General features: G+C 39.7%; 1 protein-coding gene across 18 annotated transcripts in view; it reads left to right on the forward strand.

Annotated features, from left to right (window-relative positions):
- Positions 1-27,356, forward strand: part of ARID1B (AT-rich interaction domain 1B) — a 446,074-nt gene that overhangs the window by 115,573 nt on the left and 303,145 nt on the right. For 17 of the 18 annotated variants that reach the window (XM_032799678.2, XM_032799682.2, XM_032799685.2 and 14 more), the window contains one exon: positions 11,246-11,356. In XM_032799678.2, coding sequence (XP_032655569.1) covers positions 11,246-11,356 — 111 coding nt within the window. Of the gene's footprint in view, positions 1-11,245; positions 11,357-14,271; positions 15,378-27,356 lie in introns of those variants that run through there. The other variant, XM_075064069.1, reaches the window with a different exon arrangement.

Genomic DNA, 27,356 nt, shown 5'->3' on the forward strand with positions numbered 1-27,356 from the left:
TCACGGGGGGCAGTCAGGAAGGGCGGGGTGTTGGATGGGACGGAGGGGGCAGTCAGCGGCAGAGGTTCTGGGGGCGGTCAGGGAGAAGGCGTGGGTGGATGGGGCAGTGGTCGGGGGGAGCAGTCAGGAATGAGAGGAGAGGTTGGATGGGGTAATGGGGGGCAGTTAGGAGTGGGGGTTCCGGAGGTGGTCAAGGGACAGGGCGTGTGGGGGTGGATGGGGCAGGAGTTCCGGGGGGCATGCTGTCAGGAGGGTGAGAAGTGGGGGGAGGTTGGGGGCAGGGGCTGGGCCACGTCTGCCTCTTTGAGAAGACACTGCTTGGTCCAAACAAATAGAGCTGGGAGATGGGAGGATTTTAGTGCCCCACCCTTTGTATAAAACTGCTGCTACATAACATTTTCCTGTGAAGTAGGATTGGCTGACTTTTCTAGTAACTCTTGAATGGCTTAAGGGGGTTTGATGGTACAGGGTTTGAGCATGTTAATATGTAAATGTTAAAGAATTTCTGGTAGCATTCAGTCATCAGAGTATTGAGGTGTAGCTGAAGCAGGAAATTCAGTGTTGACCATCACAATAGCTGCTGCTCTTGTCTCCGTTTTTTACATTTTTTTTTCTATAAAGAGTTCACTCACTTTAACCACCAGAAGGGTCCACCCAATTTGAAGTGGAGTTACTGCTTTGGTAGCCAACATGTAGTACATTGCAGACTATAGCTTTTATTTACACTCTAGACGATGGATAGATGCTGGGCCGATCTACCCAAACTCAATCAGGCATTTTCCTCTATGATGAAAGCCCTCCTGCTTACAATCCTCTCTTCTCTGTGACACATAAGGAGGCAGCTTATTGGTCTGTGCACCAAAGAACATAGGATTCTCAAGACAGGATTCCAGTCCCTTTTTCTTGAGATCTTCAGTTCATTGCTTCAAATTAACACTAGTTGAATATATCAGTGTTGTTCTTTCCCCCTTGACCTAGGGTCTTCTGCAGGATCCTAGCCACATGATTGTCCTCCACAGGTCATCTGCTTAGCATTCTAGGCAAGTGTCTCTGCCCCTTTCCAGCTTGCTTCCTGCAGGATTAGACTCTACAAGCCATTCACCTGAGTCATATATGATCCAGGTTCTTTCCCCTGACCCAGGGACTCCTGCAGGAGCCTACCTACTCAATGCAGTGCAAGTGGGCTACTGGTTGGATTTTATGAAGACCAGGAATAATCTTGGGGAGGAGGGACAGCTCAGTGGTTTGAGCATTGGCCTGCTAAACCCAGGGTTGTGAGTTCAATCCTTGAGGAATTGGGGAATTGTGAGTTCAATCCTTGGGGAACTAGAGCAAAAATCTGTCTGGGGATTGGTCCTGCTAGAGCAGGGGGTTGGACTAGATGACCTTCTGAGATCCCTTCCAACCCTAATCTTCTATGATTCTATAGCAGGGGTAGGCAACCTATGGCACACATGCCAAAGGCAGCACTCAAGATGATTTTCAGTGGTACTCATACTGGCCACCAGTCCAGGGGACTCTGCATTTTAATTTAATTTGAAATGAAGCTTCTTAAACATTTAAAAATTTATTTACTTTACATACAACAATAGTTTAGTTATATATTATAGACTTATAGAAAGAGACCTTCTAAAAACATTAAAATATATTACCAGCACGTGAAACCTTAAATTAGAGTGAAGAAATGAAGACTTGGCACACCACTTCTGAAAGGTTGCCGATCCCTGTTCTATAGCATCAGCTTGGGTGGGGCTGAGCCCTTAAAGGACCAGTGACTGGGTCCTTCCATGAGAGTTTTGGGAGGCTTCAATTTGGTAATTTTGGCACTCTCTCAAGCACTTTAGGTGGAATACCTCTGCTTCTGAGGTTATAGCATTTGGCCATACTGTAATCAATTACTTTAAACCATTTCTGTTCTCTGAGTGCTTTTAGAGATTGCTCCAGATTGGTGGATGCCAGATAATGGAAAGCAATTTAAAGTTAGAAAATCCACTTTGCCCTGTTTCGAAATGCATTCTTGCAGTAGCAGCATAGTTTTCTGCCTTTCTCTTTCTCTTCCCATTCCCCACCCTAGCTTTTTAAAAGAGATTGTTAGTTAATAGATTCTGTGGTTTGTTCCTGGTTTGTTGTCCTCTGTGTCTGAATACTGTGGAAGTTTCATCTGGGAAAAGCAGACAGAGGAAGAAATGAGAGGATCTTTACAGCTCCAAATTTCTTTGGTGTTATAACACTGATACTGCTTCCTTGCACTTATTGATTAGAATTGCAACCCATCAGTCTGGCTTGGTGCATGAGATCCAGAAACTGCTTGTAAGAGTAAATACCATCAGTGCAGTATAATGGAAAGATAAACTACATTTGGGATTTAGTTTGTCTTCCATATTCTTATGCGGTAAATTACTTTTAACTCCCTTTTGCTGGGACTATAAAGGTATTAGCATGGCATTTTTCTTTAAGTATTGCCTTGCCCACTCTACTACTCTGATGGTGTTGTGGTAACAAGTTGGCAGTCCTCTGTTGAAAGCTGTGTCTGGCAGGTGAATCTGCCATTCATGAGTTGGAAAATGGAGAGATGGGGATCTGTTTGCATATGTGTACAGGTAACATTGCATGCTTTGTTAAACAAAATGTTATTAATTAATATCTGAAGCAGTAATCACAATGAGCTGCTAACATATCACCTGCTCTGATTCTGTTGCATGAAATACCTTCAGAGCTAAGTGAAATAATTCTGTACAGTAGAACCGTATACTCCTCCTCTGATTGTTACTGTAGTCCTGACATCCATTCTGGAGGTGACCAGGGAACAGATGTTTATCTTTGCTTTCATTTTATTGTTGGCACATGACTGTTGAATTGAAGGCTTCAAGATACATTTGAAATCTTTTAAGGATCAGCCAATTGAATCCAGGATATAAACTGAAATTGTTCATAATGAGGTTTTAAAATGGAAGCCTTCTGTAGTATTTCTTTTCAGTGGCCACTTCCATGGCCTCTTATTCAACCACTGTCCTGCTTATCTTCATAGGAATCACTGTGGCTTCAAGTTATCTCTCTGCAATTTACTGCAATAGAAAGGAAGGGAAATCTAGGCAATGTTTCTTTTTCTTTCTGACCCATCTTTTGTTTTAATAGGGTTTTCCCTCAGATTAATGACTCCACCATACTTTCATTATTTTAAAATAAAAATAATTCAAGCTGTTTAATAATTAACCTCTCTCTCCTTCTACAGAACTACATAGGGAGGAGTGAATTACAACTAAAAGTTTCGAGCAAACCAGTACTGCATTAATTCAGATACAGAAAACAAGAAAAGTGTCCCATGTAGGTGTCAACAGATCTCTTTGAGCGAGGTCCAGTTACACAATGTTATGTTTTCATTTTTTAAAAATTCATTTGCTCTAATGACTACACATTATGTCTACACTGCAAAACCTGTGCATGGGCTAGCCTACCTAATTTAGTTTGAATTCAGCTAGTGTGGATAACCGTAGCAGTGAAGACAGTGTAGTGAAAACCTCAGCGCAGATTTCCTGGGTACAGCATGCTAGTCTGCTCTGAAGCCTGCGCTGTATTGTCTTCACTGCTCTTGGATATCTATGCTATCTCAGGTAGGCTAGCCCCGTACACAACATTTGCTCTCCAGACATATGCTAAGAGAGAGCTCATGCTGTATTGTTGTAGAACACAGGTCTTTTGGACAAGTAATGACAATGTGAATAATCTATATGATATATTTTACTAAATGGTATAAATTTGCAGAATACTGAGAGAGACTCTATCACATGCACATTCATCCCTGAGAGTGTCTTTTTTTTTGGCCATATAAATTAATTAACTTTTACTGGGCGGGTTAAACAATTTCTTTAATGAGATTTTAATTAGTGTACTGTCATATGTTGAGGGAGATGGCTTCCTAGGTACACAACCATACCTGATTGTGTTAGTAAAGTGTATTTTGGTACCACTGCTATCTAAATGTAATAGTTGTATGTATGAACTGCTTTCTGAGCTACATTCCCAGATGTGTGATTTTTCACCTATATGTATAGACTCATTCTGTTATCTGTCACCTTCATCATTTATCTACCTTTTACTGAATAAATGCTCTTTTGATGTGACTTGTATAATGTGCATTTCACTAATAAAAAAAAATAGTTCCAACACAAAGAAACTAGGCTGTGTATTTTAAAAAAAATCAAAATCTCATCCACTTTTGGTGCATACACCTGACAATTTGATGGCTTGGCCTGGTGCCTTTCCTAAAGTCTTATGGAGAATCTCAACTTTCAGAGTTACTTTAGGATTTTGCTGACAGTTCTGGATTTCTTCCAGAATTAGAAAGGTTTGAGTGAATGGAAACTTTTAGCCTGCTATTTTAAAGTAAGCCCTTCTCTCTGTAGCACGCACACATGCTACACGATTATATTTTGCTGTGATTAATAAAAACCCTAAGCTTTGTTTAGAAAGCCGAAGCTGTTAATGGTTACAATTTTGTGAGTGAAAAAGATGGAAATAGTTATCAGGAATCTTAAAGATTCCCCACTTTCAGAACTGAAAATGAAAACTACAATTCCATATGCATCTGTAGTGACATGACATACTGTCCTATTTGAATATACCTTTCCTTATCGTGTCTTTATCTGCAGAAACCTAGTAGAATCGTTGTGTTCTCTGCAGTAAAATATTTTGCTGTAAGAGGGAAAAGTGATCTCATCTCTCCTGTTGTTCAGAGAAAGAATGATATTGAGCTCTTTCCTTTGTTTATAAAGCCAACACCTTGGTAAATTTGCGTATTAAATTATTTCTCCAGGTTTCCACTATCATAACTTTAAAGCAAATACTTTTTTAAAGAAGTAAAGAGAGCACTTTGTCTGAAATTCATAGAAAGCTCATAATAACATACAGAGAAAAGGTGGATGAGGTAATACCTTTTCTTGGACAAGCTTACTTGGAGCTGCTCTTCAAAGAGCTCTGTGTAAGTTTGAAAGTTTGTCTCCCAACTAATAGAATTTGGTCCAATAAAAGATATTACCTCACCCATCTTGTGTCTCTGATATCCTGGGACCAACATGGCTACAACTGCAAACAGTAATAGTCTTTCACCTCTAGGTTGCTGCTTCCCAAATTGCCAGTGACAAAAGATGTTTCTGTGTAATGACTTTACATGAAATGAATAGGTGGTCTCAGTCCTGTTCAGAATGCACAGGTGTCCACATCTTAATTGGCACGGTTGCCTACAGCAGCGTTTCCCAAACTTTTTTGGCCACGGAACACTTTTTAGCCTGTTATGGAACACTTATAATGTTATTTTGTAGTTGTTTGGTTTTCAAATAAAAAATTCTGTTATTTATGCTCAAATATATTTTATTTTATAAAACAAAGCAAAAATACAAATTTAAAATAACTTGAACTAACAATTTCTAACTGGGAAATGTGTATAAAGTAGTACAAAAATCAAGTGCAAGAATCAAAATTAAAAACAGTGTTCTACTTTAAAAAAACCAAACAAATTAGATTTTTACTAGGAAAATCTATTTTTATAAACAGAAATACAAATTTGGATTTAATGGGATTGGTCTTTCTGCGTTTTTCTATTGCAGATTCGCTTAATATTAGGAATAATGCTGGAAAGTTGAATCCTCATGTCAAGCACAGCATCAAGTCTATTCCTATATTTGGTTTTGTTGCAGTATAATACAAAAATCCTGTCTCACACAAAAAAGTTGTAGTTAAAGGAAGGAGCACTTGAACTGCACGTTTAGCCACATTAGGGTACTCTTCTAGTAGGCTGCTCCAAAAATTATTCAGCGGAAGATCCTTAAACTTTTCTTTCAAATCAGAGTCAGAAATTAGGTCAGTTAGGCTTTCATAATTGTGTGCAGAAAAGCCGACTGGTTTGGCTGTAATTACAAATGAATTTCGAACCCAAGTATTATCATCAGTAGTTGTAGGAAAATGTTCTAATAAAGAGACCTGCAAGTCACATAAGTTAAGTGCTGTAAAATGGTGCTGGAAACTTCTTCATGGACCATAGAATTCATTTCAGTCAGAAATTCATGTACTGTAGGGAAGCAGTTGAAGTTACTCTGCTCTACAGAAGATGCCCAGAATTGCAGTTTCTTTTTTAACGACGAAATTTTATCCATTGTAGTAAAAATAGTCACATTCTTTCCTTGCAGCAACAGATTAATTTCATTTAATTTTGCAGAAATGTCTGCAAGATACGCAAGTCTCATTAGCCATGAGGAATTTGTCAGACAACCATTAAATTTTCGTTCTGAATTATCTGAAGTGAAGAATACCAGTAGTTCACTATGAAGCTCAAAAAGCCTCACAAGCACTTTTCCTCTGGATAGCCACCTCATTTCCGTTTGTAAAAGAAGTGCTTTGTGCTGACTACCCATTTCCTCACGAAAAATTTTAAATAACCTGGTTTGACGTGGTCGAGATTTGACAAAATTGATAATTTGTACTGCTTCATCGAGCATAATTTTCAGATATGCTGGTATTTTTTTTAGCTGCAGGTGCTTGTCTGTGTAGAACACAGTGGCTCTTAGTGCTTTCTGGTGCCACATTTATGATTCACGTTACAGCTCCCTTCATCTTCCCGGTCATTGCCCAAGCACTGTCAGTAAATACATCAATACATTTTCCCCAATTAATATCATGCTTTCTGATAAAATTGTTAATGCAGTTGAATATTTCTTCTCCAGTTGTGTTGCTTTACAGAGATTCACATAAGCACAGGTCCTCTTCAATAATATTATTAAATCTATGTCGGACAAATGCTAGTAGCACAGCAAGTCCTGAAATGTCTGTGGACTCATCTAGCTGCAGTGAATACTGATGGCAAATTTTCAGTCGGCAAACTAGCTCTTTTTGTATGTCATTGGCAAGATCTGTGTAGTGGGGTGGCTTCCCCGTTCCCTGAGAATTTAGGCTGCAGCAGGCCAGTGGGCCTGCACAGACGTACAGCTAATAAGAAAAGGGCTTATTGGGAGCCAATCAGGGCCAGGCTCAGCCCTATAAAAAGGCTGCTTAAGGAGGGAGCAGGCAGTCTGTCCCAGGCCTTTGATAGGGCAAGGTCTGTCTCCAAAGCTGAGAGACTAGCACCTGGGACAGCGCAGTGCTGGGCAGGCCTAGGGGGAGCAGGAGGGAACTCTAGCCCGGGATCTGCCAGACTGCAGGCCCTGAGGGGAAGGGCCTAGCCAGTGCGAGAGGTCGGAGGGGAAGTGACCCAGGGACGTGGACAGATGGAGGGAGAGAAGGAGGGCAGGATGGCTGCCACTAGAGGGTCCCTGGACTGGGACCCAGAGTAGTGGGCGGGCCTCGGTCCCCCCTTCCCTTTTGCCTTGCTGACGGGAGTGTCCGTCTGGGGCTGCACCAACCCCCTGCCAAAAGGGGTGTGACTTTGGGGGTGCAGTTGCCCATGTTGGCCGTGGTGCAGAGAGATAGCTGATTGACTCCCCCAGGAAGGGGGTGAGGATGGACTAAGGGGCACTGCTGGAGGACAGTGGTTTGAAGAGGACACCGCAAGTTGGGAGCAACCTGGGTCCACATGCCAACCAAAAGCGAGACGACGCACGGGACAGCACCAGGAGAGGGCACTCACTGGACTGAGCTAATTCCCGGAGGGACCCAGTAGGAGGTGCCACAGTGGTAAATCCTAGCCCGTCACAATCTTTAATATGGCGTGCAACAGTATTATTTGACAACTGTACAGCATCAATTTTTTTTTTACCAGACTGCTCACTCAACATGCAATTTACAACATCTTTTGCGCGAGGCTTGATAAGCGTTTCTCCAGTTGTTTCTCCAGCAAGCGCTATATGGTAACGTACTCGATAAGATGCCTCTGTTCCACTTTCATTGTCTGTTTTAGCAATTTTAATCATGGAAAGTTTACAATTTCCAAGTGAGTCATACTGCCTCTTGAAAAAACTTATATCTTTGTCTTTGTATTCAGCATACTTGGTTTCCAAATGCCTACGATGTTTAGCAGGAGCCAGTTAACTGTTAGCTAGTATTCTGTTGGACACGACACATTGTGCATCAGGAACATCTTTATTTCCAACCCATGTAAAACCGAAAGACAAATAACTTTCATCATACTTTCTTTTTGGTCTTTTAACACCTGCTGCTTCTTGTTTTTTAATATACTTCAGTGGAAATTCTTTCATCCTGGACAATTCACTAATACTAACAGATTTTTCAGCAACAAAAGACTGTGATTGTTCATCCTCACTTTGAAGTGTCACAGTGTTTTGCTCGTTTATTTCGGCCACAGTTGGAGTACCAGAAGAACTTGCTTTTTGTTTCAAAGTTCCTTCTTTTAGCCAGAAATCCATGGTTATTAGGTTTAGTAACAATATTTAGAAATACTGATTTTTGTCAAATTTTCTTTGTCAGAAATATTTATATTGTTTCGAGCAAAGCTAGTTTAGTTGTGCTTATTGCACACACGATAAAGACCCACAGGTTTGAATGTGTGGAGTGAATATGTTATATTCGCCATGTAATAAAGAGAATGGTGTATACATACTGCTGCAGTTTGCGTAGCCTCGAGTGGAAGGGGTATGACGTCACTAAGGGGTAGACATCAACATGCTTGCATGCCACATTCTCTTTATGCCATGCAATTCAATACAAGATCTATCAATAACGGGAAAAAGAGTTTTATGTTAAATTATAGTCATTCAAAAAGAGTTCTAAACTACACTTCAAATATGCCAACTTTAAAATTAAAAAAAAATGTAAAGACCCTTTTTAAAAATTATTATTCTTTCACGGAACACCTATTCACATCGTGCGGAACACCAGTGTTCCGCGGAACACAGTTTGGGAAACACTGGTCTATAGTATCCACTTCTGTGTCTTACCTGCTGGTCTTTCTTCCCACTCTTAGATTTGGTCTCTCCAAGATCATAATGGAAAAGCACTGATGGGCCGTTACAGGGAAGCTTGCTCTCCTGCTGCCTGTTAAGATAATCTGTGGCTAAATAGTGCATTTAAGTCTACAGGGCTGTCACTTCAGTCTGGAAAGACAGCCCATGGACAGTCTCCAAATGAATAACCAAGAACTGATTCAATTTGTTCTTCTGTGCTTCTCATGAAAACACATGTTGCCTCCCCCCAGGAAATTTTAGTAGGAAATGAGTTTTTAAGTAAGACCCAGCAAACGTGTGGGCACAGCCATGCTTGGTACTTCATAAGGGGTTAATAACTCTTATTTGATTTTTCAAACCATAAAACATCTTTCATTTCCCAGGAAAATTGTCCTAACGTAGCAGTGTCAGTTTGGAATGAAGAATAACTTTATTTCTGAGATGATGTCTGCTAAATTGAATATCCCATTTATCTTCCTCAGTGATTTTTTTTAAGTGGTTCTTGTTTGTTGGCTGTAAAGAGAGGATGAAAAGGAAATAGAATGCTGAATGCACAGTTCAAATCCACTGTTGCTACTGTTTTCTAAACCGGGTTTATTACGGACGCCTGTGCAGTGACCACAAATAGTGTGTGACTGTGTGTGTGCTTAAACAAAAAGGCTGGCAGAGGTTTGCTCATTTGTTTGCCTATTGTGAAGCTGTCTTGCACCTTTATGCTCCTTTGTGACACGGTGAAGGCTGCTGAATGGAGGACTTGTGCCATTTGTTGATTTTAAACCTCCCTGTTAATCCACAGGAACCTGCTGGTCTACACAGCAGGAGAGCTATGTGACAAGTGGAAATCTGGGAGGGGAAAAAGCAGGAGGGTGTGTGTGTCACAGTAGATAATAATGATTCAGCCATCAGCCTTTGTCACCCGTAAACCTAATTGTTACCCTCTGTTGGTAACCAGACTGAAGTGCTAGCCTTTTACGCGTTCCTTGATTTTACTTGAAACATGCTTATGAGGGATAGACCAGTTTATTGTTGGTTTACGTACTACTATCAGTTTTGTTAGCTTTTGTTTTTAAACCTTGTTAAAATGTTAACATTTTTGCAGTACAGCTCAAAATGACAGAGATGGCTGGGTGAAAACAGTATGGTTGTTCACATATTTCCCTGTGTTAGACTTTCATTAGGGCAGGGGCAGAAAACTACTGCTCTGCAAGCTAAGTTTTGTGGTGTCACTCTATTGTCAATAACTGCTGTTGGGCTAGGGAATCTTAGCTATAGAATAGTCCTTTATAAGTAGCAGCAGTGTAATTTCTTTAGAGTATGGGTGGGGGTGGGGTGGAGAGAATCTTGAGATACACTTTCAAGCCAAAAAACATAGTCTTTAAAAATTGTTCTTTTAGGTGTTTATGAAAATTGTAAGATAGGGGAACAAAAACAACTTACGCCAGCAATCTGTTTTACAAATTGGGGAGAAATAAAAAAACTGAAGATGAAATGAAACAAAACAGAAAAACTTTTTAGGTGTGATACTTTTTTCCTGCACAGTCAGAAACTGGTTCTTCAACTTTCCCTGCCAGTTACACATGCTAAAATAAGCATTTCATATTCTGTCCTCCTCCTCGACTTTAGGTTACCAACTTCTACACATAAAGTATAGTGGCTAAGATTATCTCTGCATCTAGAGAGTATTTTTTCTACGTGTTGTAAGTGATCTTATGCCATTATGTAACACTGCTTAGGCTTGTGCGCTGGCCTTAGGAAGGCCTCTTGACTTTCACGTAAGTTGCTGATATAGATATAGATGTACCTCTGATCAACTCTAGTTCTTTTCTGGAAAGTTAGGCCATATATATATTTCACACAGTTGCAGAGAAGGTTTTATGGGTTGACAGCTTATGTTTGAAAACTGTATCTGGATGGTGGTGGAGTCTGATTACACAGCATGATTATCGAGCATTCTCAGATCCAATACTGTGAGATCTTCCAACTGGTTCAGTATTTCAGCTAAAGATTTGCTCTGAATATTTGATCATCTGGAGAATATTTTGGCGTCTTAATCTCTCCAAAAAAAAAAAAGTATTTAATTAGTTATTTTAACCTGTACCAGAGGAACAGAAATAGATGCACAACTCTGTTTAGACTCTGTCATTCTTATTTCTTTATAAAACACTAAAGTCATAATGGCACCCAGTAGGACCTGATGATTTCACCGAAAAAGGAGGTTTGTCTAATACAAAATTTTGATCAACAAAAGACAGATCAGAAGTCAATCATTAGCTCTTCACCTTTCCTTCACATGGGTTTAGCTGTGACTGCTGTGGCATATGAATAACCATAGTGTTCTTATAATTTTGTTTTTGCAGGACATGTCTCAGGAAGGCTATGGAACCAGATCCCAACCCCCTATAGCCTCAGGAAAGCCTAACCACGAAGACTTAAACCTAATACAACAAGAAAGGCCATCAAGCTTACCAGTAAGAAATTAATGTGCCAGTTGTAGAATAGCAGTACATTATTTTAAAATGAAAAATATTTTAGAAAGATTTTATTGTCTCTATGATATGTGGATGAGATTTTGGGATGAATTTTAGTATCACATTTGTTTTAAAAGCATAATGAAAACTGATTACAGTGAATGATCAATATATTATCTAGGATAATCCCTTATCCCTTGAAGGAAGTCTCTTATTCAGATAATTCATTTGGTATTAATTTGTTTAGTGGCCATCACACAGTTTGCCATATTAAATATAGTTTATTCTGTCAGTGTAAGATTCAGATATTCCGTGTGTGTTCGTGTTTGTAGTTTGAACTGGTTCAGGACTGTAGCTGATTCACCAATTTGTACCCAGATTTGTCTGTGCATGGAGAGGAAAGAGCTCCTTCTTAGCATTTTTGGTTTTGTAGTCATACACAAGAGAATTATTCAGGGTCTTTTTAACTCCTGACTCCTCCTTTGAGAGTTTTCTCCTCTGAAATATGTTTTGATTTTATTTCAAAGACTTTGTAGGCATAAGTAAGGAAGCAACACTGCCATGAGTTATTCTCTCCAAACCCCAAACACTGTTCATTAGTTGTCAGCATAGTATGAGACACTTGCAAAAAATACTGGACACATCTTTTCACAAGTTAATTGTGTTTTAGTCTATTGGAGCAGTCTAAAGAATTATATTAATCAGAATGATAGTAACGCTTTATATTGGTCTGGTTATTATCTCTTAAGTTTTTGTGATGGATGATCATGTTAAATTAACCTTGCCTAGTTGTATTAGCCTTATGCATAATTGAAAAAAACAGACTAACACCAATAAATTGATACACTTACCAGAGACATGAGGGCTATCTGCACATGGAGGTCTTCAGTGTCCTGATAAATGCCAGCTGTAAGATGCAAACTATGTTTTGGCTGTGTTCCCATTTACCTCTGGTTGTTTTATAAGTAGTAAATCAGCTTCAGGTGCCCACACAAACTTAAACCAGTTTAAATATTTTTAGGTTAGAAGAGGCACATCAGTTAAACCAAGTGATACGTGGCTGTGAATACGGTTGCATTGAACTGTAGGATATTTCCAAGAGACCTCCTACAGTTCAGTGGGCATGTAATCATTTTAAATTAGTGGAGGGACCCATTCGAAGAGCAGGTAAATTAAGTATACTTAACTTATCTAGACACTGAAGTTATATGTGAAAAATCCAAGAACTTACTGAATTTTTCCAATGGTATATGATGCTACCCCTCCATTCCTAAAAGCATAGGAAGAATTTGCAGCCAATCAATCAAATATTCAGAACTAGACAATTATCATAAAATTGTTTCACGTTGTGGCAACTCCACTTGATAGGTTGATCAAGCTAAGTCTCTCCCCACCTTGTAGGTTTTTCTTTTGTTCAAATCACCTATCTGTCTTGTCTACAGATGTTTCTAAGCCCATGTTAAAGAAAAGACTATGTAATCAGCATATTTTTAGAGCTTTTAAAGTTTCATTTTTAAAACATAAGACAGTGACTAGCAGTATGTATGCCATAAATTCCTTCCACCTGGTTTTATACACTTAGATATATGTGTGCTTTGTAGAGGAGCTATGAAAATAGGTTTAAACAGCTCTGTCTGCTTACTTTTGAACTGGTTTTAGTTTCAGCATTTTTCCAGTAAACCGTTTTTGAGACTAACTCAGAAATGGTTATTGACAGTCAGTTATACATCCCAGATAGTGTGGACATGAACTGTTTTGACAAAGTTAAACATATTTAAAAACTTTGATGTGGGCAAGCCCTTTCCCCCTCTCTCTAGTTGATTATGTCTCCCTACCCCACAAAGTGTAAGGAGTTACCAGCCACATATAAGCCCTCCCCCCATCACCAAAGTATGAGAAGAGTATCGAATATTATGTGTCACTACGTGTTCGGTATATTCAGTAGTTCATTATTATTCTAACCATAAGTTGGTGGTGTTATAATTTAATCATAAAATTTTTGGCGCTGTAGTTTTAAATTTGTGACTTTATCATAAATACCTTTATTCATTGAATTCACCACTAAAAAACTTTGATAAAAATCCCAAGTCTGTTTCATCCACTCAAAAATCTTACTATTCTAAAAGGGTGGAAGAGGGGGACTAACATGGAGTGGAAGATTTTTTTCTCTTTTCGTTCCTTCTAAAAACAAAAGCAACCTTACATATTTATACACACTGTTTCCTATTTTGTGAATGAACCATCCTCCACCTTCTTAATCTCAGAAAGAAAATCATTCTTGTATTATTAAAAAATACTTGTCCTTCTGAAATTGTGTTGGGATCAAAATGACACTAGCCCATACATTTCTTGGAATAGGAACGATCAGAGTCCAAAGGATGCTGGAGTGGTAAATACTGTAACGTGGTTCTTTCTGGGGGTAAGAATCGACTGAACATATTATTCCACCTGCACCAGCTTCCCCCACCCCTTACTTGAACAGTAACATTTTGTATCCAGTTTTTGTCTAGCTACCAAAACCTGTGACCAGCATCTCTGGTGTAATATTCCCCAAATTCCTCTAGTTTAAAACTGGGTGCCCAGGAGTCATTTTGGGGCCATTAAATATATCTTTGGAGTGCTGTTTTTAAAATCTGTTTTGTAATACTGTTCTTGAGGGTAGTCAGTAAGTTTCCATGAGCTCTCTTAGTCTCAAATAATGCCCAGGTTGCTGTGTTTTTAATAATAAAATTCGGTTATGTTTTAGTTCATGATAGTATAGTATACAATTTACCTATTATAGTTTACTTCTTAAGGGTGTTAGATGACATCATAACTGCTTGCTCTAAGTTACGTAGCAAACTTATACACAGAGCTAAAAGAACAAAGAAACCAAATAATAAATGTTGGATGGTTTTCCCTGACCCTAGTAAAAGGCTTCCGCTTTGATGGATTTCAAGAGGAATTAACCACCTTCTGCAGCTCTGAAAGCTGATTTGTGTCATCCTTTTGGAAGTTTTCCAACAAGTTAGTGTCATAGTAAGCACTGCTAAACAGGTCAATAGTTGTTCCATTTCCTTCACACATTGTATATAAAAGTCCTGGTATGAATGTCCCCATAAAGTTCAAAGCAGACAAATTTGTAATGTGGGTTGGTAACAAATGTCTACAAACAAAATATAGTTTTATTGGCTACTCCTAATGGCTCATCAGGTGCTATACAAAGTTCCCCTTCCTTCTCTTAAATGTTCAGCTATCTGGAGGGTTTGCCCTAGAGGGTTTTGACTGTGTGGAGTCACTAAAAGTCCAAGTGAAGTGTTGCCTAGAATAGTACTTACAGCACTTTTGTTTTGGTCACAATTGGAAGGAAATGCCAGGCTTTTGAGAAAACCTGGGTATTTGGTTCTCTGTGAAGGAAAGGAAGTAATAAATGGAAACTGTTCCCTATTAGGCAGAGGGAGAGGAGGAGGGAGAACCCTGGATTAAAAACGTCTGGAGAACAGCTACTACGGAGGAGATTTCTTTAAAGTTAAGGAATAGTGACAAAAGATACACAGTTCTGTGATTGCTGGAAAGGTAAAAACCCTTTACCTTTCTGCTGGCTTTGCAGATAAGGCTCCCTAATGATACATCAGCAATGTGGTTGTTGTAGGCAGTAAAAGAGCTTAGATTAGCTATAGACTCTTTGCGTGTTGTATATGTCATTTCATAAACTTTCACCACTGGTGATGTAGCTAGGATGATGGGGGTGAAATGGGGAGTTCATTTATTATTTGATTAGTTTTTAATTGATTTCCACAGGAAAGTTCTCAGATGCAGTATCTTATTTTTCACTAAGTTCCTATTTTTGTCCAGTTTCCAACTTGGTTGGCTGAGTACTAGGTCAAGTGACTCTTCCAAGATCACCCTGCCTTAGAACACAAGTTTCTCCTACACTAGCTTAAAGTCCCCTACTCTGTACTAGGCCTCTAGGGCAGTGGTTCCCGAACTTGTTCCACTACTTGTGCAGGGAAAGCCCCTGGTGGGACAGGCTGGTTTGTTTACCTGGCATGTCCACAGGTTCAGCCAATTGCGGCTCCCACTGGCCATGGTTCGCTGCTCCAGGCCAATGGGAACTGCTGGAAGCGGCGCGGGCCGAGGGGCATACTGACTGCTGCTCCAGCAGCTCCCATTGGCCTGGAGCAGTGAACCGGGGCCAGTGGGAGCAGCGATCGGCCGAACCTGCGGATGCAGCAGGTAAACAAACTGGCTTGGCCTGCCCGGGGCTTTTCCTGCACAGGTGGTGTAACAAGTTTGGGAACCACTGCCCTCATAGCGCATTCCAAAGCTCAGTGGGCCACTAACCTGTGCTGTACAGCAAGCAGCCTCCTAACACATTTCTTCTTAGTCTTTTAGCTAAGATCAGATCTAGAATCAGTTCAATATCAGATATTTCCTTTGGGGTGAGTGGGGAAAGATGATATTCATCATTTGCTGTGCAATGGAATAAATACTGTACTAGATCATCTCTGCCATTTAACTTCTGTTTTCTCTGGTTAATCCTAAAATCTAATATCTTTATTGGGTTATTTTAGTGGATACTCAACAATTTTATGAACAAATAAAAATAGTAATGAACCATGAAATTAGAATGCTGTCTATACCTTGTGTGAGACTCTGATCTTTGAATCATGTTTAAGTGTGGGTGCACAAACTTCTACAGAGGTCCCACCTCCAGAGTAAAGTAGGGCCTTGTTTTATTACATTTGACAGTGTGGACAGCACAACAGTTATTCCTCTGTGGTTTTGTTTACCACTTAATGTTTCTGGTATTTTGTGTATTACACAAAGGGGCATTTAAGATGCTGAGCAGTTATTCCTTTGCATACTGTGTATTTTTGAACTGGTCATATTATTGGGGAAAACTAGATTTCCAAGATTCTCTGCGTAGGTAATATAGTGAATAGTGCAGCTTAAATGCAAAGTTAGATGGGTTTGGACCATGGAGCAGTGTTTCAAGTAGATGCTTATCTGATGGGAAGAAATATCTAGTGCAGTAATGGCAGCCAAGTGTCTTGTCTACACTAGGAAGTAGAACCACCACTGAATCTTTTTCAGCAAAAGGTTTTTCCTGAACAAGTATTGGAAATGACTGAAGTCTTGCGTAGAGCAGACAAATAATTTCCAGTGCTATTTCGGATATGTAATTGAAACTGGATAATAATGCTCTCCTCTCATTTTGTACATGGTAAGCTTTTGGATTATATTTATGCAGGGCTTCGTTCAGTGGGATCAGGGCCTCTGGGTGCTACTGTAATACAGATACACCTCTACCCCGATATAACGCTGTCCTCAGGAGCCAAAAAATCTTACTGCGTTATAGGTGAAACCGCATTATATTGAACTTACTTTGATCCGCTGGAGTGCGCAGCCCTGCCCACCCCCCCGAGCACTGCTTTACCACATTATATCCAAATTCACATTATATTGGGGTAGAGGTGTAATTATTATTAAGGGAGATAAACTACAGAGGTATAGGGAAAGGGGAAGTCAGCAGCAGTAAGGGAAAGGTGGTGGTAGAGACTCTATTATTTGGTAGTCCAGATAGATACTTTTCAAGTAAACAAACCAAAAGAAAAAAAAGAAAACCTAATAAAAATTCAAGTATCGTTAAGAAAACTCAGAATGTTATTGCTGATTTGAAGAAAGGTCAGTAAACTGGTTCTTGGTAATAGAAGGTAAATGTAGCCTGTGGCTGATAAATACATGGATAGTGCATAGTAGCAACTGTAGCCTCTGGTTATTTACTTTTATCCGTCTCTTGAGCTGAAAATAACTATTTGGAAATATGTTAAATCCAAGAAAGAGGAAAATAGGAATATATAATACTTGTGAATGAAATTTTTCCATTGTTTTTACACAGTGAGCGATGAGAGTGGTGTCTTTCTCCCACTCTTCTTTTGCTTTCTCCTGCAGTGTTATAAAATAACTGAATGATCTTGTTTTCCTTTGTTTGGGTCAAGAAATTTTAGCTGAAAATTGTTACTCTGTGAAAGAAGATTATTGACTCAACAAGCCTTCAATTTTCAGTGAATAACACTCCCACCCTCTAGCTTCAGGAACATGTCGTGCATGCATTCTATTTTAAAGTACAGACTGTAATTTAAAACTGAGGCAGTTTGATGCCCCACTGAACTCTGTTTAAGCCTGGAATAAAGGGAAAAAAGCTTTAAGCTACAGAGAAGTGACTAAGCTTTCTCAAATGCTTTCCCCTGCCACTATACATCAGGTTGAAAAGTTTGATGGTGCTACTTAAAAAAAAGTTATTTTAATCCCCAACTGAACTTTGTTGCCTTTTATTTTCTTCTTCCTCTTTCATTTCATGTAATAAAGATAGAACATGTTTATACACTCGCATGCACACACACATATCTATAAATAAATAAAATCTTGTCTGTCTTCTTTTGTTTCTAAAGCACCTAGTACCATATTTAGGTGCTGATTCTAGTATGGATTCTGTGTGCATACATTTGTTTGTATGACTGGATAGGTCAGCATACTGGGCTCTGGTGTGAGTGGGCACAATTCCATTGAAGTCAATGATGTTATACTAGGGATGAATTTGATTCCGCACATACTGTAATCACTCACTTGTTTATAATAAAGGGTGAAATCCTGGCCCCGCTTTAAATTCAATTTAAGTCCTCCAATTGTATGTAAAAGATGTTTAAATTTATGTATGAGTAACTCTGAGCAAGCCCTCTGCAAAAGGGTACATCTCACCCATAAAAACTGAAACATTTATTCTTCAAGTAAGTATTCTTCTTGGTAAAATAATCATAATACTCAAATGTAGATAAGATCTCTTAGCTCCTTTATTCTGTTATTAGTGATTCATTTGTTTTCCATGCTTTTCAGGGATACATGCTTTTACTTGATGAACTGGCCAGTTTATTTTAAATATTTAAAATGCAATGTTATGCCTACTATACAAGTATGGAAAATAGCATTTAGTACCAGAACAGTGTAAAACAATATTAAGCAGTTCTTTGGCATATTCTGTTTTCAAGGCACTTTACGAAGTATCCTCACAACAACCCTCTGTGACAGGTAAATTGTTATTCCCATTTAACACTTGGGAAAAGTTAGACACGGAAAAGTTAAGTGAAGTGTCAAGCCCCTAGAGGGAGGCTATTTTAGAGTCATGAATAGCCATGAATAGAACTTGGAGATAGTTAAAGCTTAATGCCATAATGAGCTTTAGGACATTTTCAAAAATGGAAGCCTAAAATTAAGTTCTGTAAGTGATTTTTCAGAATGTGCTGAGCATCCAGTAGTTCTCATGGAATTCAGTGGGAGTTGCATGCATGTGCTCAGTTCTTCTCAATATCAAGACACTTAGGTTCCTAAGTATGGACTTAGGAACTTAACTTTGGACATCGATTTTTGACAATCCTGGCCACAATTTGTGTGATTGTTTTCCTCATCTCTTTGATTACACGTAAGTTTTGAGTCAGAAAGCAGATTTTTTTACCATGGCCTATGTTTGTTTATTCCTGTGTGCACACTCAGATCACTGTATAGAACAATAAGACAAAAGGATATTACTCATTGGAATAGTATTGTGGGAAATACCTGAGACACTGTTAATAGTTTTTCTTTCTTTTATTTTTACCACAAGTATTTTTGTAAGAGCATGTTCTGTGGAACGACTCCCTTACTGATGAGTACCAACCATTCTAAAGGATGGCCTCAGCCTCAGAACACTGATTAAATCCAGTAACTCATTGTGACCAGCAATATCAGAAGTCAGATAGTAGATTCCCTTTTCTTCCTCCTCCAGCACTACCTGTCCTTTGTTTGCTTGCTTGTTTGTTTATTTGTACCCATCATAGTGCCTAGGAGCCTTAGTCATGGATCAGGACCCCATTGTGTTAGGCACTGTACAGACCCAGAAGAAGAAGATGGTCCCTATTCCAGAGAGCTTGCAATCTAAGTATAAGAGACAACAGATAGATACAGACAGACAGGTGGAGTGCAAGGAATGGGATTGGTCAGCATGATAGACAGTGCTCTGTTGTCTTCCAGTACCCTGATCATGATTTTCTTTTCAAAATTTCTTAGGTCTCAATCCTGAAACACTTACACATCAGAATAGTCCCATTGAACACAATGGCACTATGTGTGTAAATGCTTGCAGGATCAGGGCCTAAGATTGTCAGCTCCAGATCAGGTAGGGGCTGGGTCATCTTCTGTGCTTGTGGAGCATTTTAGCATACTGGTGCACCAATGTTAATTGAGGCCTCCATAATACAAATGATAAATATAAACACATGGTTATTGTTCATTATCTGTTTATTTTATATTACGGTCATGCATAGAAACCCTGATCAAGAGGCAGAGTTTCAAGCACAATGAGCTGCAGCAAGTTGTATTGATGACAGTGGTTTTTGAATTGGGTCCTAGGTTTCTCTTAACTTCCCTCAAATTTGTTTTCTTGAAATCTAATACCATTATACTACTGCATGCTCAGAAACCATTTCTCACTGTGTTGAAGTCACATATGTTGGATTCACTATCAGCAACCTTCCCTTTAGTCTCCCCCATTAGTTTGGAAATCGAAAATGGATTCTCCACTTTAACAGCAAAATATAGTGTAGATAAGTATGAAAAGTGTACATGCGATATTCTGTGTGTTGCTGAGTAAATTACTTCATTTCAGTGACTTATTCATATTCTGAATTAAGGATTCTCTGCCTCTGTCATACTAGAACATCCTGAATTTTGGCCACTTGCAATAGATTTCCTTAGGTACAACAAGAGTTTTTTGTGCCAGTCCCACATCATTGCAGCAATGGAGGTACTGTTGGAATGGGCACAGTGCTGTATGGGCGTGCACAACAGCACAGGGATCTCAAACTCAAATCACCATGAGGGCCACATGAGGACTAATACATTCGTCTGAGGGCAGCATCCCTGACACCTTTTCATATAAAGGTACAAAAACTGCCCCCTGCCCCCACACCACCCCTTCCATGAGGCTTTGCCCATGCCCTGCCTCTTCCCACCCCTTCCCCAAAGTCCCCACTTCAACTCCATCCCCTCCCTGCCCCTATTCCAACCCTTTCCCCAAATCCCTGCCCCGCCTCTTCTCCGCCTCCTCCCTTGAATGCGCGGCTCCCTGCTCCTTCCGCCTCCCTCCAGGAAAGAGCTAAGCACCGTCAAACAGCAGTTTGGCGGCGGGAAGCACCTGAGATAGGCAGGGACGTGGTGCACTGGGGGGTGGGTGGGTGAGGGAAGCTTGGCGGCTGCTGGAAATAACTCCGGGGCAGAGTGGGCAGGGAGCTTGGCAGGCTGCGTGTTTGAGACCCCTGCAATAGCATCTGAAGTTGGGTTGTAAAAGCTTCCCACTTCAGCAAAAGGGTAAGGACAGGGAATTGAAAACAGGTTTGTGATCTCCTTCTCCCCACAGATAACTGCAGATGACCCTCTGAGGCATCTTGGCCCACAGGTTGAGAACTGTTGTTCTAAATCAATAGCAAGAGCTGAATTTTGAGGCACATTCGAATAATTGTATTAGCATAGTAAAATGTGCTGTTCTGGATTTTCTATTTCACATCATGATTGATTAAGTGACATGAATTTATAAACTGCAGTACGTGATGTGTCAGATCGTAACTGTTTCTGAAGGTGGCAATTATGTGAGGAAAAACAGCTTTTAAAGTATCCTTGCTGCTGATTATTAAAGAAATTAATATGTTGTGAAGAGATGTAACATAAAACGCTGGTGGGAGTGGAAGTCCGGATATGTATATTTGTATGTACTAAAAAAGATGCAGCTGTAAGCGTTGAGTAAGTTTGCTGTACACAGAATAAATGGATGCAATAAAGACGATAAATCTAGTGTTGTTTCATGTCATAAAAACATAAGTTGCATTCCTGCACATATACTGGTATAACAAATGATTAAAATATTTTGGCATAAAAAAGAGGTGTAAAACATTATTATTTTTACTTTTAATAAAATGTAAGCTGCACAAAGCCCAGTATACTCATTAACAAAACGCTCTGGAGAAAGTCAGAATCTGAACATAGTCTGACTTTATCAAAGTAAACCGACTAACTTTCTAATTTTGCACTATCCTGTATATGGTTTTAAGTACACATTCTCTACTGACATGAATTAGTTTTGCATAAGGCATAAGTTATTGCAGAATTTGGTCCCTTTAATTTAGATTATATTGCTGTCTTTGGAAGTAAGCTAATTTTCCCCCATTCATTTCTTTATTTCTGTATATTATGAAGAACCTCCAATAATCTCCCTCTATATTTAATTTGCAGGATTTCACAATATTTTAATAAGAACAGTTACTGAATGAATACTTCACTCGAAACATCATTTTTTTCCTATATTTGCATATTGAGTAATGTTCAGTTAAGAAAATATGTGAAACATTAGAAAAAAAGGTAGAGATGTTGAATTTAGCTTTCAGGGCAACTGTGGAGCATTGTGTGGATGATTTATTGATTAAAAGACTATAAAAACAATCTTGGGTGTTTTTTTAATGAAGAATATTTCACAGCTGTGATTTCACAGTAGTGAAACATAACCTTCAAACTCTTATCCTAGCCAGTGTGCAGTGTTTCTTTTTTTTCCGCTTCATTTTTTGATAGCTGCCGGTATAATTTTTGCTCATAATTTTAAAGATAATGACAGAGTAGGGAGGAACACATACACACGATTTTTAATTATTTAAATAAGTGTTAATTCTCTCTACGTGACTTGTTAGCCATTTTTACCAGATTGAAGTAAAGTATTATAAACTACTGGAGCTTTTTGGCTCCAAAACTTTTCAGCTTTTTTTTTTCTTTCCCAAAAAGTATTTGCATTGCACAGCCAGCAACTAAATGTGAGAGGAGACAGTTCTCACTGCTATCTGTCTATGGGATTTTCCATTTCTGTCTGCAAGCAAACAGAGGTCAGATAGGAAATACTAATATTATATATATAATTACTAATCTGGCTGCAGTTTCTGTGGGAGAAGGAACTGGCAAAAGAGGGGAGATTCTTTGCTGTTGAGTGTCGGTTGCTGTTTTTGCTCTTATTTACCCAGGAATGTAGATTAGACTGAAAAAATAAGGTAAGGATTTTAAAAAAAATGACTTCATCAAAGAAAACAAACCTTCCTTTATTGTATAATAATTTTGCTTACCTAGAATCAGAAGGTCTATAGTTAACTAGTCACTCAAGCTATGTCTACGCTATATACTAAGCCTGGGCCTTCCACACACATAAATCTTTCTGACTTGGGTCAGCAAGCACTCAGAACCCAGGTCCTAGGATACTGCTACGGGCTGGGTCTCTGATTCAGGTCCAACCCCCGTCATTTTGCAGTATGGATGCAGCTCAAGCCGCAGACCCAGGTCAGAAGGTATGCATATAATCATAGGACTGGAAGGGACCTCAAGGGGTCATCTAGTCCAGTCCCCTGCACTCATGGCAGGACTAAGTATTATCTAGACTATTCCTGACAGGTGTTTGTCTAACCTACGCTTACAAATCTCCAGTGATGGAGATTCTACAACCTCCTTAGGCAATTTATTCCAGTGCTTAACCACCCTGACAGTTAGGAAGTTTTTTCTAATGTCCAACCTAAACCACCCTTGCTGCAATTTAAGCCAATTGCTGCTTGTCCTATCCTCAGCGGTTAAGAAGAATAATTCTTCTCCCTCTTCCTTGTGACAACCTTTTATTTACTTGAAAACTGTTATCATGTCCCCTCTCAGTCTTCTCTTTTCCAGACTTAACAAACCCAGTTTTTTCAATCTTCCCGCATAGGTCATGTTTTCTAGACCTTTAATCATTTTTGTGAACTTTCTCCAGTTTGTCCAGATCTTTCCTGAAATGTGGCGCCCAGAACTGGACACAATACTCCAGTTGAGACCTAATCAGCATGGAGTAGAGTGGAAGAATTACTTCTCGTGTCTTGCTTACAATACTCCTGGTAATACATACCAGAATGATGTTTGCTTTTTTTGCAACAGCATTACACTGTTGACTCTCATTTAACTTACAGTATGGACATATTAGGATGGCTCTGAGCCCGGGTCCAGCAATTGTAAACCAGATTTAAAGTGCAGTATGGATGCTTAGGCATGGACTTGTAACCGCTGAGTCCACAAGACAGTGCGATGTAGACATCAGAGTGAGAACTATCCTTTAACATTTTGAACTGCTGTTTGAGCACTGAAAATGTTGGTTTGCGTGGGTTGGGGGTTGTGGGGATGGGGAAGGATCTATGGATTAACATGCTCTCCTCTCCCCAGCTAAAAAACTATAATACTTCACAAATGAAAGCTGTGATTAGATCTCTTTACACTTAGCCTCTGTTTTTAAATGAAGTATTCAGGAACATGGAATACTCTCCACCCTTTATAAATGCTTGGAGGCGCTCTGGGCCCAATTCTTCTTTTCTCACACCTTGGGTAGTCTAACCTGCTCTTCAGGGATCCACCCTGCAAGGGGCTGTAGCCCTGATCCAGCAAAACATGTACACACCTGCTTGATTTTAGAAGCATGAGTAGTCCCATCTGGATTTAAAGTTAAACCAGGGCACAAGTGCTTTTCTGGATCAGGACCAAAGTGCTCAGCACCCTGCAGGACCAAATCCATATGCCTATAAATAGTGAGTGTAAAACCCTGTCACAATGATTTTTACATGCCTCAGTTTATGCAAGTTTAAATGACGCTACATAAGGTGCAAGACAGTGGAGAGTTAGATCCCTCTTTGTCTTCTGTTGCATCTGAGGGCAGGCCTACACTACAGCCTAAGTCGATATAACTTATGTTACCTCCTCCCCCAGCACTATAGCTGCTTCTCTCCGAGGTGGAGTAATTATGCTCACGGGAGAGCGCTCTCCCATTGGTATAGCACGTCTTCACCAGACACTACAGCGGTGCAGCTTGCTGCGTTAATGCAGCGCTGTAGTATAGACTTGCCCTGGGACTTGGAGCTTCTAGTTTAACCACACTGGTGTGTATTTTTGCTTCCAGGGAGGGTACATATAAATGCTTCTCGATGCTGTAAGATATAATAGGTAGGATGGTGGAAGTGAATTTTACAGTAACCTATATTTGTGTACATGTGCCAGCTATCACTTTTTCTTCTTGTCTTGAAGGACATGGATTTAGGTTTTACAAGCTAGTTGGGCTTTTAGCCAGTTTGGACACTGCAGTGCTGTACTGAGATGAAAATGTTCTTTACAGAGGAAGATACTGGAGCCCAAGGTTACTTGTAATCCCCTCTGGTAGCTGTCCAAGTGGAAGCAAAGAACATAAACATCCATTTCTGAAGAGAACAGAAGATAACTCCATAGTCATGGTCAATATTTCTCACCCTTAACTAAATCATAGAGAAGTTATGCAACCTAATGTCATCTAGATTTTAAAAAAAATTATCAACAAATAAGACTTCAAGACAGAAACAAATCAGACATCAAGGTGTTGGGCTCATTCCCACAGACCTATTTCCCTCTTGAAAAGGTTCCACATGAGGCTGACCCAACTCTCCTTAACTCTCCCCCGCACTAGTCCACAGGAGCTAATTGCTGCTGCCTGTCCTGAGCCAGCTGTAAGAGTGTCAGACTGAGTGAGACATGAAGCATTCCTCCTCCTCTCTATGGAAGGAACACATGCCTCCTGGTGACCTGGGGAATTAGAGTCAAAGAATGACCCTGACTTGGATTTGTGTCTTCCTGGTAACAACTGTTCTATTGCTAGGCTACAGGACCAGCCCCATGCATAGGCTTTTAAGTAGTTATTTTATTTGTTCCATAGGAACATATTGATGAGACAGTAATGTAGCCTAAACTAATCTGTGTGACTTTATATTATCATTATTTATTACCACAGTTTAAAGATTGATAACATTTAAAAGTGAGCTAAAGACCATTTCCTCTCCTTCTCTTCCAGTGCTTTCTTCTTCTCTGAACTGATCTTAAAGTTCTCTTCATTGAAATAAACCTTTCCTTCTTCTAATTACGCTGAAATTGTAAGACTAAAATATGGGTTTGATTTTAAAAACTCCAAGAGGCTATAGTGTCATTAGGTTAAATGAGTAAATGGATTTTGCTTCTTAGAGGGCTGCTTGGTATTTGAAACAGTTTTTGACAAATGCTGGAGTTACACAAATATAGAAGTAGCAGTTACAGAGGTGGTTTAGCAAGTCCCTTAGAAGATTCATGCAGATCCGGCAGTCACTCTATTTTGAACGAAAAGAAGGATGATACTAGTTATTTTTACTTCGGCCTGGGAATGAAATAAAAGGCAGGCAGAACTCTGTGCTATATAATTTTTGTTTAATCTGACTCCATTGAGATTCTTTCCTGTTTACTCCTTGACTTTGCTGTCTTTGAGTGTGTTTCGTTAATGCAAAAATCTCCCCCAGGATTGTGAATACTGTGGTTCAGTCCATCTCCTAACCTTCCTGGATATTTTTATAATTTATCATCAGCTGACACAGCCTGGGTAGAATATTCTTACCACTCCCTCTGGCTGCTGGAAGTCTGAAATTACATCTTTGTCTTTGAAGTCAGGCACACTGTTAGCGTTGCTATGGTGACAGGGTGGGTAATGGCCTCCACAGAGAGGAGATTGGTATTTAGCGTTTGAACACTGCTGTACACAAGGCCTTGATTTTTAGAGTGGTTACTGAACTATCCCCTTTTAGTAAATGTTTAAAAATTACATTTTTACATGTTTTTACTAGATTAGTAGTCATGGTCTATTTCATTTTAACTACAATGATAAAAGCATTATTCCATTAAATGGGTAGCTCCCCCCCTCCCCTTTGGTTTATGCATTATTAACACAAGCTTTCCTGTGTTGCTTGTAACATTTTATAGGCTTTTTCAAACATGCAGTCAGATTTGCTCTGTTGCTCCCTTATTTTCAGGACTTAACCCTTTCTCTGCTTGATCTTTCCTTCGGCAACTTAGAAAGAAGCTTTGAACAGTTTAGGATGCTCGCACTTTAAAGAAAGAGGCTTAATTTTTGAAGCAGTGGAAAACAGTGGTGCAGATGAGTCTACTTTTGTTCACTGAATACAAGTGATACTGAGCCAGGTACTGTGCTTTCTGACACCAAGTGCAAGCTCCTTGATTTCAGTGGGACTGTCCAGGTTTCAAGTCAAAGCAGAATTTTGTCCACTAGTTTGATATCTGTGTCAAGTTTCTCCCCTGGAGTCCTCCCCCTCAAAACATTTGTGGTTATGGGAATGAGATGCAAAGTTTGTTGTCAGCCTCCCTTCCCCCAGAACACAGAAAAGACTTTTGGAGGTGAAGCTTCCCTTATTTGCATTTTCTTCTTCTCCTAAACAAACTAAAGCTAACTAAGTATCATCTGAACACTTTGTTTCACTTTTATTGCTCTCTAGAGGATGTCTTGATATCATTTCTAGGGCTTGTCTTACACCTGCTGGGTGTAAATTGTAATGCGCACCAATAGGTTGCTCACTGTCCAGCCAGTATAAGCCTTGCTGGTATTCACTATAAGTACCTTGATGCATGTTAATGTACTGCTGTTTGAAACGGGACTACATTAATGCACATTAGGGAACTTGTAATGTGCACCAGCAGGGTCCCTACAGTCAGTCAGCGTGCAACATGCAGGTATGCACTAGTATTTACACAGCAGTTGGTGAGGGCTAAAGCACTGTGTAGGCAATCTCACAGGCCAGGTCTACACTATAAACTTACATCGGTATAACTGCGTTGCTCGAGGGTGTGAAAAATCCACACCCTGAGTGACACAGTTGTACTAACCTAGCCCCTGGGTGTAGACAGCACTGGATCAAGGAGAGGGCTTTTCCTGTCAACATAGCTACCACCTCTTGCAGAGGTGGATTAACTACAATAATGGGAGAATCTCTCCCATTGGCACAATAACATCTTCACTGAAGCACTGTACTGTTGCAGCATTGTAAGTGTAGACCTGCCCATAGTCTCTACCAGGCAAACAAGTACTTCAGGTGTAGAGATTCTT

Source organism: Chelonoidis abingdonii, chromosome 3 (assembly GCF_003597395.2).
Source record: "Chelonoidis abingdonii isolate Lonesome George chromosome 3, CheloAbing_2.0, whole genome shotgun sequence".
NCBI lineage: Eukaryota > Metazoa > Chordata > Testudines > Testudinidae > Chelonoidis > Chelonoidis abingdonii.